The sequence below is a fragment of the Gadus morhua genome, chromosome 4, assembly GCF_902167405.1.
Source record: "Gadus morhua chromosome 4, gadMor3.0, whole genome shotgun sequence".
Classification (NCBI taxonomy): Eukaryota; Metazoa; Chordata; class Actinopteri; order Gadiformes; family Gadidae; genus Gadus; species Gadus morhua.
Genome location: NC_044051.1, coordinates 36434719 through 36447218, shown reverse-complemented (window position 1 = coordinate 36447218; position 12500 = coordinate 36434719). Strand labels below are relative to the sequence as shown.

General features: G+C 44.9%; 1 protein-coding gene and 1 long non-coding RNA gene across 4 annotated transcripts; both read right to left on the bottom strand.

The window, feature by feature from the left end:
• Nucleotides 1-4765: 4765 nt before the first annotated feature.
• On the bottom strand, nt 4766-10621 carry ndfip2 (Nedd4 family interacting protein 2). 3 transcript variants are annotated; one of them, XM_030353752.1, is made up of 6 exons: nt 10241-10621; nt 9875-9962; nt 9269-9393; nt 8653-8719; nt 8141-8246; nt 4766-7721 (listed from the first exon to the last, which is right to left on the bottom strand). In XM_030353752.1, the coding sequence occupies exons 1-5, from the start codon at nt 10397-10399 to the stop codon at nt 8143-8145; spliced, it is 543 nt and encodes a 180-aa protein (XP_030209612.1). In that variant the 5' UTR covers nt 10400-10621; the 3' UTR covers nt 4766-7721; nt 8141-8142. The 3 variants fall into 3 exon arrangements, with proteins under 3 accessions (XP_030209612.1, XP_030209610.1, XP_030209609.1); XM_030353750.1 differs by having other exon boundaries at nt 4766-7716; nt 9875-9965; nt 10241-10619; XM_030353749.1 differs by having other exon boundaries at nt 9875-9965; nt 10241-10618.
• Nucleotides 10622-10953: 332 nt separating this feature from the next.
• On the bottom strand, nt 10954-12494 carry LOC115541862 (uncharacterized). Its single transcript, XR_003976431.1, has 2 exons — nt 11880-12494; nt 10954-11686 (listed from the first exon to the last, which is right to left on the bottom strand). It is a non-coding gene; the product is annotated as an uncharacterized LOC115541862 (long non-coding RNA).
• Between the last annotated feature and the right edge of the window lie 6 nt (nt 12495-12500).

Genomic DNA, 12500 nt, shown 5'->3' with positions numbered 1-12500 from the left:
ATCCACCTAACCCAACCCTTTCCTAACCCTCCCTAATCCAACCGCCCGCCAACATTAAAAAGTTAAAATGGCCGCCGGATTGAACCCTAAACCCAAAGCGACCGACAGTTAGAGAGACGGACCGAAAACATTCGACCCACACCTCAACCCCCACCCAAATGGAAAATACGACCGGGGGGCGATGAAGCGGGAGTAGATGTTTAACTCCCCCCCCCCCCCGATCCTTCCCACAATCTGACAGTAAATGGAGGGCTTCGTCTCTCGGCTGTAATTCATCTCAGGGAAAACATGTCAATTTATTAACGAGCTCTTAAGTGAGACCCCTGAAAGCAGGCCTCTGTCAACCCCTGTGGGGCTGGGAGGGGGGGGTTTGCTGTGAAAACATGAACAGGGGGAGGGAGGGGGCAATCAACGGTGAGGACCCCAGGCTCCACATGGAGGAGGAGGAGGAGGAAGAGGAAGAGGAAGAGGAAGAGAAGAAGAAGAAGAAGAAGAAGAAGAAGAAGAAGAAGAAGAAGAAGATTAGGATGTTGTAGATGGGGGGGTCATTTCGAGAGGTCGCCCTGACACGTGTCAGTCAAACGGCTGACAGCTCAGTTACTTCTTCTCATTCGTTGTGCGTTTGCTACCTTAGTTATTTAGTTACACACACAGGGCAGTTTGAGGCCGCCCTCTTTGATGTGAACTCCCTCGACAGTAAAAGCGTCCTGGAAGTACACGGCTGCGGGTGACGCTTTGTTTGGTCTAAGATAAGTTCCGGCGTTGACACAAGGACTTACTCAGACATCCGGAAGGAACCGGATTGAACTGGCTTTAGAAACAGGTGTCAAGGAGTATTTCATGATGTAAACGGACTGCATTTATGTAGTGCTTTTATACAAAGCAGGGAAACCTCAACACGCTACACACTTTGAGGAGCAGGGGATCGAACTAGCAACCTTCCGGTTACAAGTTAACCTGCACGTCCTCCTGTTGTTAAGAATGTCATTGAAAGAGTTCAGACAAACTGATCTGAGGGGGAAACAGTTTCATCTCAACATACTTTTGATGTTTTAATCTTCAGCGTGTACGAACATGTGTCTTTTATTCTCCTTTTTTCAATAATCACATCCTTGACTCCTGGTTTGAAAAGGGTTCACCGGTCACGTCTTCAACACTTTAAACCCGTTATTATGCTCTTTAATTAGCAGATACACTCGGGGTGTTGTCGGAGGTTGAGTTCATCTTTTCAATATTCCTGTGTGTATATTTGTGCGCGTGTGCGTGTGTACGCATGTACAATTATGTAAGTGTATGTGTCAGTGTGCACTCATGTATGTGCATTCGTGTCTATGGGTGTGTGTGTCTACGTCCGATGTCAAAGTGATTCTTCCTCTGTGGATAACAACCCCTCGCACACACATATGGGTGTGTGTGTGTGTGTGTGTGTGTGTGTGTGTGTGTGTGTGTGTGTGTGTGTGTGTGTGTGTGTGTGTGTGTGTGTGTGTGTGTGTACCTCTCCTCCCCCCGGCCCTGGAGGCAGCTGCAGACAGGATCTCCGGTCTTCTTCTGACACCTCTACAGAGAGCAGAGCTGGCTGTAATTCAGCCAGGAAGGGGAAGACTCACCTGAGACAGCTCGTAGCTGCGGGCTCCCTCTCACTGGAGCCAGGATCCAGAGCGCACACACACACATTCCTGCCGGAGCCTTTGGAGTTTGTGTGTGTGTATTTCTGTGTGTTTCTATATGTGTATGTGTTTCTATGCGGGTTTCTGTGTCTGTCTCTACTTTTGTGTTTTTCTCTATGTGTGTGTGTGTGTGTGTGTCTCTCTTTCTATGCGTGTGTGTCTCTTTCTATGCGTGTGTGTTTCTAAGTTTGTGTCTGTCTGTCTGTCTGTCTGTCTGTCTGTCTGTCTGTCTGTCTGTCTGTCTGTCTGTCTGTCTGTCTGTCTGTCTGTCTGTCTGTCTGTCTGTCTGTCTGTCTGTCTGTCTGTGTTTTTGTCTCTTTGTGTTAGTGTGTGTGATCTGTATGTGCAAGGTGGGAGCTAATGTCTTGGTTGTGTGTGTGTGTTTGTCTTGGTTGCGTCTGTGTGTGTGTGTTTGTCTTGGTTGCGTCTGTGTGTGTGTGTTTGTCTTGGTTGCGTCTGTCTGTCTGTCTGTCTGTCTGTCTGTCTGTCTGTCTGTCTGTCTGTCTGTCTGTCTGTCTGTCTGTGTTTCTGTCTCCATGTGTTTGTGTACGTGTGTGTCCTTGTCTGTATGTGTGTAGATGTGTGTGTGTTTAAATTTGTGTCTGTGTATGTCCAAGGGGGGAGCTAATGTCTTGGTTGGCGGCATGTGTGTGTATGCGCGCGAGTGGTGTGTTTTCAAAGCCGTGTCCCAGTACCAGCTCTCAGGTAGTGCTGAGTGACAGTGATATGACTGCAGTTGGCTGGGATCGCACGTCTGTTGGCTCACAGCAGAACGGACGTGAAGCGATGAAACACGAGACGCAGGATAGAGCCAGGGAGCCAAAAGAATCAAGAAAAAAGCCAAACCAAACACGTTCAAGTAACGACAGGAAACACACCGGATTTAGAGGTACATTGTGGAGTACACTCGCAGGTCAGGTCGTCATGACGTTGAATCACACGGAGCAGATGTTCGATGGGGTTGTATTAAGGGTGCGTCGCCACTAGATGTCGCTGTTGTTCTTAGCCGGTCAAGGTCCCGGAGGTCGGAGAGACCGGTTGGTCCAATGGACCATGCAATGGACCTTGTTCAGCTAGAGGCCATCTTGGATCCATCTTGGTTCTTAATAATAGCTTGGCGGGGAACCACAAAGTTGCCTTCTTGGTTCCAATTTTTCATAACTATATAACAAGGTGCTGGGATATCATCTCCATCTTAGAGAAGAAAAATAGGGTATATCTGCCATGACCTCGCATTCTGCTTCGTGCAGGAAACAGAACACCTGGCACGCACATGTGGGTGCTTGTGTGTGACACACACACACACACACACACACACACACACACACACACACACACACACACACACACACACACACACACACACACACACACACACACACACACACACACACACACACACACACACACACACACACACACACACGGCGGCCTTCACAATGTTCCAAAACTGGAAAGATGATGATGATGACACGGTTACTCGAGTCTAGCGCAACAAACCCAAAACACTCTAACTCAACATAACTCCACTCACCACCTGTCAAAGGAACTTTCCACGACTACTGCTACTACCAGTACCACTACCACTACCACAGTAAAGCCCCGTTTACACGAGGACGCTTGCGGGTAGAAACGACCAAATATTTTATCGGAAGTGCCTTTCGTTTAGACGGTGACTGCGTTTTTGGGGCTTAAAAACGCAAAAAACAGAAACTTCCCTCCAGATTGGAGAACTTGAATAAGCTCTATGGTAGGGTTCCCGTCTACACTGCCAAGACGCAAAACTCTGCTCAGATCTGCTCATGTCGCGTACGCGTTTACGTCACATACAGCGCCTACAGGGAATAAACAAGCATGTTGGATTATTTCCATGCGTCGGACCGTCAAGCTGCTCTGGCAGCTCTAATAAACGTACAGGAGACTTTCCACGAAATGTACAGGATATGTACAGATAGTATTACTGAACAGAGAAGGATCTGTAATTATGTTTTGGTTTTCGCGGCGCAGATAAGAGAAGAAGGAAGATTCTACGCATGCGCTCAGACATGGCGGTGTTGTATGATGGTGTACCACAGCTCCACCTAGCCGCCTGACATGCATACCCAATCGAAATCCTCACACTTTTAAATGTATAGCCTAAATCTTATAAATAGAAATGTCACACTCTCCTTTTATCTTCAACCCTCTGTTCTGAATAACGCCTTCAGCTCTTCTTCCACCCCCCCCCCCCCCCCCCCCCCCCACTATCAAGATTGTTTTGTTTTTTTGGACCAAATATAACGTCTGACCGAATGTCCACCGCCATGGAATTTGAATAGAAGAAAAGTCGTTTGGGAGGCAGAAAAAAAGAAAAAGAGAGAAAGGAAGGCCAAGAAATACGACAGACCAGGCACGCAGAACAACACAATACTTGAAACAAAATAATAATCCTTTAATTTACTAGATTTAAAATTCAGCAAATAGAGTTCAAAATGTTTCTCATTCTCCATAATTTAGCTCCACCTAGTGGTATGTGAGAATTCTGCAGCATGATCAACTCGATCGACTTGCCTCAGAAGAGTAAGACAGCAACAAATACAATAATAAATCACTTTACTTACGTTACACACACACACACACACACACAAACCCCTTCAGGTGACGTTAGGTTTTTAATTATCCCTAGTCCTGCATTTCTTTTAAGGTCTACAGTGGTGTACGTGTGTATGTGTGTGGGGGTGTGTGCATGGACAAGCCAAGTGCCCAGCACCCAGGTCTCTAACCCTTGGAGGGGATGTTTTTGATTGGAAGCACAAAACAGTTAGAAGAATATCAAGTCTATTCCCATCCAAGATTCATATTTGTAATAATATTACTGGCTTCGACTACTGCCAAAACCACTTACCTGCCATCAGGGATGAATTAAGTACCAGCTAATCAATCAATCGACTAATTGATCAAATTCAATACATTCCAATAATCATTCACTGACAGGTGGGTAAGGCCGAAAATTCCAACAGCTAAGAAATCCTCGATGGTAAACAGAAATCACTCTCTTCCACCACAATTTCACATTAATCATCCATAAAAACACACAAACAATCATACAGAACACTATGGGCGGGGTTTCTGTACTTTATTGGCATCGTTAGCATGACAGGCATTTCAGTTCAGTTCCAGTTTGAACTGCAACAATTAAAATCGACCGCTTTCACAGGGAGAGATCCTCATAAGAACTAACTTAACCTACGTAAAGTGGAGCCTAACAGCCCTAATTTCTTATCACAAACAAACGCTAAGTGCACCACTGAATCTCCCAAAGTACCGATATTAATATCCACTCGATGTGGGTGGAGACATGACATGCACCGGAGTTTATATCTTTTTTTGTTAAGAAATGATGGTATTGCTGAGCGAGAGTCGAGGTTGAACTATGCATAATCTCACACGGTTTTAGAACGCATAAAATCTAAATAAAACAATTAGTGGCAATCAATCTGGGATACTGTCAGCTTCGGCAGTGTCACAAAAAACACGCACACAAGTACAATAATCTTGAAATTAAAAGTGCAAAATGCAAGATACCCACTTATTTGGCTGATCGCTAGTTTGACATCATGCAAAATCCAGTTGAACAAAACGAACAAACCAAAAACCAAAACAACAAATGCTGAGATAACTTTAGGCGTACCTTTCACATCGACTTTTGTAGATTCAGAAATCAGCATCATCAACACACATCAGAAAAGTGCATGTATCTATTTATTTATTTACTTATAGCTATATAATTCATTGTTATGAGATGACATGAATTCCAAGAGTCAAAACACCAGGGCAAAGTCATCTGAATAATAGGGATCCAAAATCAAGAGGAAAAGGAGTTTTGTTTGCACAAATAGGTTTTGAAAAATAAATACCAATGATGTCATAGTAAGATTCCTAATTACGTTTAAAAAGTGACTAAAATGTCTGGGAATGACGTGCAAATCTTATGAAATTTATTGTGAGTTATCGTGGCAACTCAGAAGGTTACGAGTTACATGGAATTGATGAGTTACTGACGTGGAAACAAGTTAACGAGTGACTGAATCCAGAATTTGCAGTCCATCTTCGAAATCCGATATCCATGAACAGATTAGTTAGGAACTCTCCAGACTTACCGCTCGCCTCATTTGTTTTAAGACTTGCCTCATGAAAATGCCGTACGTAGTAAAATATCTAAAAATCAACAATAGAAAGCCCTAAATAAAAAATCTCCACAACTATGGGAACAAACAAGATATTTCCCACCACTCTGCACACATCCTCACCACTACCTCCGCCACACATCTAGTGTCATTGTACATATCATTCTATTGCCTGGGCTAGGGAAAAGACAAATACATAAATGTCAACAAACCAAATCGACCGAGTCAAATTGTAGCGCGACTTCCAGGTGAGTAAATGATGAGATGCACGCAAGTCAAGAAACGCCAGAGGAATTGAATTACCTATCGACCATTTTGATTCGGTTGGGTGTTGAAATCTTTGGCGAAACCATGACAACTCATGGTTGTCATGGGTGAATGCAGTCCAGAACTAGAAGTATTGCATTGAGTCGTCATGGTGTCCAGAGATGTCTACTGGAAGACTTCCCCACCCCCACAAACCAACATGGCCCCTAGATGGTCGTCTATTAGTGTATTAAGGTATGTCATCTGTTCAGTGTCAGACAACTGCGAGACCACCACGGTGTCGGACCACCATCACACATCAACGTTCAACAGTCAAATGTACCTATGTTCTCAAGAGGATAACCCTCCAAGGGAAGAAGGGGAAGGGACAAGCTAATTCGGCAAACGTAAAGTGCGGACTTGTGTTTTATATTTTCAAAAATAAAAAAAAACGGTAACGATTGCCAACGTGCTTTTTAATTGTCGAAAGTTTGTCCAGTGAGCTTAAGCTCTTGAACAGCAATGTAAAACAAACGAGTGTGTATTTCTCAAACCAACACAAACGGCTACATTTACAGACAATCGTGTATTTCTCACACAACGAGTTGAGCGACAGACTGCGGTAAAGACCGAATCATCGAGACGCTTCGGGGGAAGAGGCGGGAGGGTTGCCTGTACAGGAATGTCTAAGTGTAATTCTCCTTTCAAAGTCCACTGTGCTAATGCAAGTTAGCATTCAGTTAGCCATCTGTAAACCCACAGTGTTCTCCTACATCTGACTCACTGGATACCTCCATTATCGTTTACCCGTCACTAAATAAGTGAGACGCAGAATTCAATCCGCCAACTGAGACCCAAACCTGATAAAAACGTTTGCACCCCAAAAACTCGACTCAAACTCAAACCCCCACCTTGCTCAATGTTGGTTGTTGGTGAAATCTTGAAGATGTCGTACAGATATGTTTAAAATAAAGATGGTGAGTGTTGAGCAACATTAAGAATTCATGAGGGTTTGCAGTGCCATGGTTTTTGCTGTCATTAGAAAGGATATCCTGTCAAAGTAACTCATGGACACCAAAAGTGACCCTCGCACTGCGATTTTCATAACTGCACCTTGTTTCTGTTAATTACTTTAACTGAAACATATAAAAAAAAAAAATCATAAACCAAATCGATTTTACGCAACACTGGCATGCATATAATCGTTAAACTTCACACGTAGGACAGTAAAGAAATCACTACACTACCCCGCGATCGATTCACGTCGCTGATATAGAGAATCCGATAACAATCGCTGATATGTAAAACTTAACATGGCTACTGCTTATGATGACACGGTTATTAAACTCTAATAAAAAACGCTTTAGATCGGAATTAGGGGACCAAGCAAATGGGAACGCTGGGAAGCTAGCGGGAAATGAGCTCATCAAAAAGGGAATGCTTTCCGGGTACGTTAGAAGCGACGCTATCAAAAGGACGTCGTCGGTGAACGTTTGACTAACTGAAAGCATCAACACGACCTTCCCTTCTCTCCTCCAACCTTGTCTCCTTGTTTGGTCGGAGGTCTTCCGATCGATCAACGGGTAGTGGGGAGGGAAGGTGTGTTTCACAGTCAGGGAGGGGGCGCATTGGCACGGCTACCCTAGAGGAAACACACACACACACACACACACACACACACACACACACACACACACACACACACACACACACACACACACACACACACACACACACACACACACACACACACACACACACACACACACACAATTAGATAGATTAGTCAATGATTGATTACCTGGTACTTTATTAATCCCTGATGAAAGGTGAATGTGTTTCGGCAGTACACATGGTTAGGGAAAAGCCAGTAGTATTAGTACAAATATGAAGCTTGGATCGGAGTGGATATAACCTTGATGTTTACTTCCAAGCGTAAGATTCCCCTCCAAGTGGTAGGGACCTGGGTGCTAGGCACTCACTTTGCACACACACACACACACACACACACACACCCCTCTGTGTCAATTGACCCCTCACCCCGGACCCTTGACCCCTCACCTCTAGCAGAGGAAGAAGAAGCGGGTTCTGTGGGAGCTGGCCATGTTCTCCGACATGTTGCGCACCTTCAGGTAGTTCACGAATCCTCTGAAGAACACCATGAGCCCTGCGGAATCAGGAAGTAGACCCCTCCCGTCAGGAAGTAGACCCTTGTCTACCTCACTTGGCACTTGGTTCTATAAACAACCTTACTGTACCGACAGCGATATATTGTTGTTTCTCTTTTAATGACGAATATACTTATTATGAGTAGCTTTGGATAAATGCGTCTGCTAAACGCCCTGAATGTAAAATGTAAATGTAAAGATGGACTCACATCGCTCTCTACAGGTGAAACGGGTGTCATTGCATGCATTTCCTCTCATTTCCAGTTTATGGCTACCGGGCAACAAAATCAATCAAAGGTTCTAGCTAAGCCCCGCCTCTCCTAGTAGCAGGGAGTTCAAGGAGTGTTCAAGAGATGATGGTGGAAAGAGGTGCAGGGGGAGGGACGGACGGACGGACGGACGTACCGAAGAGCAGGAAGATCCACCACAGCCAGTACTGGCCGTTGAAGTAGCCGGTGAAATAGTCTGAGAACTGTAGCAGGAACAAAGAGGAACAAGGTATCAATACGACCACCAATCTCCCAGATGAACCAGCCCGGTTACATGATGCGCGACTGAGACCCCATTCATGACCTCTGCTCCAAAGTATAAAGCGCTGGTCTACAATCAGATTCAGAGTTTATTTTATTACATCTTATTGTACAAGTAAACAAGAGTAAAGTTCTAAGGCTTGGTTCCTCAACAGGCACATAACAGCAACAGTACAAGATCACGTAAATAAAGATAAGTAAAAATTTTAAATATGTAAAAATAAATAGCAGCATCAATAGAACACAATAATACATAATATTCCAAATTAGAAAAGAGAAAGTGGCAATAAGTAACAATAAGTAATGAGGTGTAGTAAAGTGTACAGTGTAAGTGTAAAGTGTAAGCGTAAAGTGTTCAAGTGGTGGTGGTACCAGCCAGGGTTGATTGTAGTGCAAAAATGAACCATATGCATTTAAATAGTGTTTTGTTGTAGTGTGTGTGGGGTTGGTCTGGGGGCGAGGTGATTCCTCCGGGGCAGTGACAGCGTTACCCTGACGATCAGGATCCACTTGATAAGGGACAGTCCGAAGCCACAGATGGCGCCGTAGCGTCCTGCGATGGTGTTGGTCAGGCAGAAGGAGAGGCAGAAGCCGATCCAGTTGAACAGGAAGGCCACTGTAGGGGGCGGGACACAGGAGAGGCAAAATCCATGGGTGATGCGTTTTGGTTTCACTTTTCAAAGTTAAAGCCCTTTGTTGAAAAGACAGGCATATAAAGTAAAACCTTAGTAAAAACGTGAATAAAACAATTATTGAATTTTGTCTTTTATTTTCGTAAATTGTGTTGGTGTTTTTTTTTTTTATGATGTTTCCCTTTATGTCCGATTTCCACAGTTATATTTTTTATCTTCAAATTTGGTTTGATTGTAACCAAAATGTATTTGGATATTTCTAATCCCGTCAAACTCCTTCCCATGTATCATAATTATATCTTTGAAAGCAATTAAATAAGAAATTAAAAAATATATATATTTCTACAAATAATAATCATTTTGGGATTTGAATGAATGAATGAATGAATGAATAACAGCGTATCTCCCCGGGCTCTGCCCCAGAGTGGGGGTGTCATGCTGAGAATGACCAGAGGGGGCACTCACTGAAGAAGGCCAGCATGAAGATGCCGTCGTTGCCCACACGGAGCTGGTCCGCCTCGCTGAAGTCGTCCCTGGGGGGGAAGTCCTCGTCCTGCTGCAAACAAGACCAGACACAGTGTCAGAGGCAGATAAACCGCCACCCTCAGGGTGGACTGAAGGTCATGAAGCAAGCCCCACACTGGTACGAGCTGTTACCAGTTAGTCAGTTCAACAGACACTACCATCCAGTTTGTCTAACAATGAAATCAGATAAGTTTTACATTTAAGACGTATATGTTTTTTTCATGTTTTAATTTTGTGTAAACGGGGCCTGAGAAAGAGTAAGAGAAAGAGAGAGAGAGTCTGTGATTGCGTGCGTGTGCGTCTCACCCGCTGCATCAGAACATCCAGGGGGTGGGCAGCCATGGCGTCGGCCTTGGCCTTCTCCGCCTCATCGTAGGTGGGCAGGGAGGTGGCCACGCTGTAGGGCGGGGGCACCGGGAAGTCCGCCCCGAAGCTGGGCCCTGTCAGCCATTCAGGATACGGCATCGGCAGGAACGGGCGGGACCAGGAGCGACAGACACACCGGGCCGACCAATAGAGAGAGAAACATGTCGGATGACGTCAATGCCAAGGAGAAGCCCTTGAACGGTGCTTTTGATTATTTCTGAGTTGAGTTGACAAATATTGGTCATTTGACTCAAGTCATTTCCCCATGTAATTGTGAGTAATAGCAACATGGTGCATTTAAATTTTACATTACATTTACATGTCATGTAACATATGTAAAGACATAGACAAGACATCGGTTTTTTGCAATAAGCTAATTCTGAAGAAACAACAATTCAAATTTGAATGGGATTATGTATAAATTAACGAAAACATACTTATGGATGATATATTCCATGTCTGCCATGTCGGTTAATATTTGCCGTGTTTGGTAATGCGTTGTGTGTGGTGGTGGGGGGAGCATGGCCAGGACAGGGGTCATTAACGATTAGACTTTGTGTTCCGTTCGTTTAGCTGATGAAAGCAGAGGAAAGAGGAGGAGAATGGCGAGGCACACACACACACACACACACACACACACACACACACACACACACACACACACACACACACACACACACACACACACACACACACACACACACACACACACACACACACACACACACACACACACACCAGAGAGGGAACTCAACCGGTGGACAGACTGGTACCTAATTAACACTTGCAGGCTGCACAGCATTTCAATTTCTCATCGCTCATTTTACCATATGCCGCTATTGTAGATCTGAACAACGTCTTGTTGTTCACCTACGTCGAGCACGTCACACAGACACACGCACTGTGCGTGTTTATTTTGCTTCCACTCAGATAACTTGGACTTTAATGGTTTACATATTTTTGTCAATCTGACAATACGTAAAGTATTGGGAAGAAAGTTATCCAGATTCTCACACGAAGATGTTTACCCCCACTTCTAGTTTTAACCGGCTAATAAGGCAACCTGTTAAGCTACCAACCTGGCAACCTACCAACCTTAGAGGCAACCTACCAACCTACCAACCAACTAACCAACCTAGCTGGCAACCTAAGAGGCAACCTCCTAATCTACCAGGCAACCTACCTACCAACTAACCTGGCAACATACCTACCAACCTGGCAACCTACCAGGCAACCTAAGAGGCAACCTAACAACCTGGGAACCTTCAACTAACAAACCTACCTGGCAACCCACCAACCAACTCACCAACCTACCTGGCAACCTTAGAGGCAACCTCCCAACCAACAATCCAACCTATTAACCAACCATCCAACCTACCAACCAACCTGACAACCTAAGAGGCAACCTACCAACCAACTGATCCGGCAACCTACCAACCAACTAACCAACCTACCTGGCAACCTAAGAGGCAACCTAACCTACCCACCGACCAACTAGATAACCTATCTGGCAACCTAAGAGGCAATCTACCAATCGACCAGGCAACGTACCACCCAACTAACATGGCAACCAACCTACCAACCTAAGAGGCAACCTACCAACCTAATGGGCAACCTACCAACCTGGCAACTTACCAACCTGGAAACAAGCCTACCAACCTGGTAACTAACCTACCAACCTGGCAATCTACCAACCAACTAACCTGGCAACCAACCTACCAACCAACTAACCTGGCAACCAACCTACCAACCTGACAACAAGCCTACCAACCACCTAACCTGGCAACAAGCCTACCAACCAACTAACCTGGCAACACGCCTACCAACCTGGCAACACGCCTACCAACCAACAAACCGTCAAACAAGCCTAGCAACTTTGCAACAAGCCTACCAACCTGGCAGCTTACAAACCAACTAACCTTGAAACAAGCATACCAACCTGGCAACAAGCCTAAAAGAAAATGGCAGCTTACCAACCAATTAACCTGGCAACAAGCCTACCAACCTGGCAACAAGCCTACCAACCTGGCAACAAGCCTACCAACCTGGCAACAAGCCTACCAACCTGGCAACAAGCCTAAAATAAAATGGCAGCTTACCAACCAACTAACCTGGCAACAAACCTACCAACCTGGCAACAAGCCTAACATAAATGGCAGCTTACCAACCAACTAACCTGGAAACAGGCCTACCAACCTGG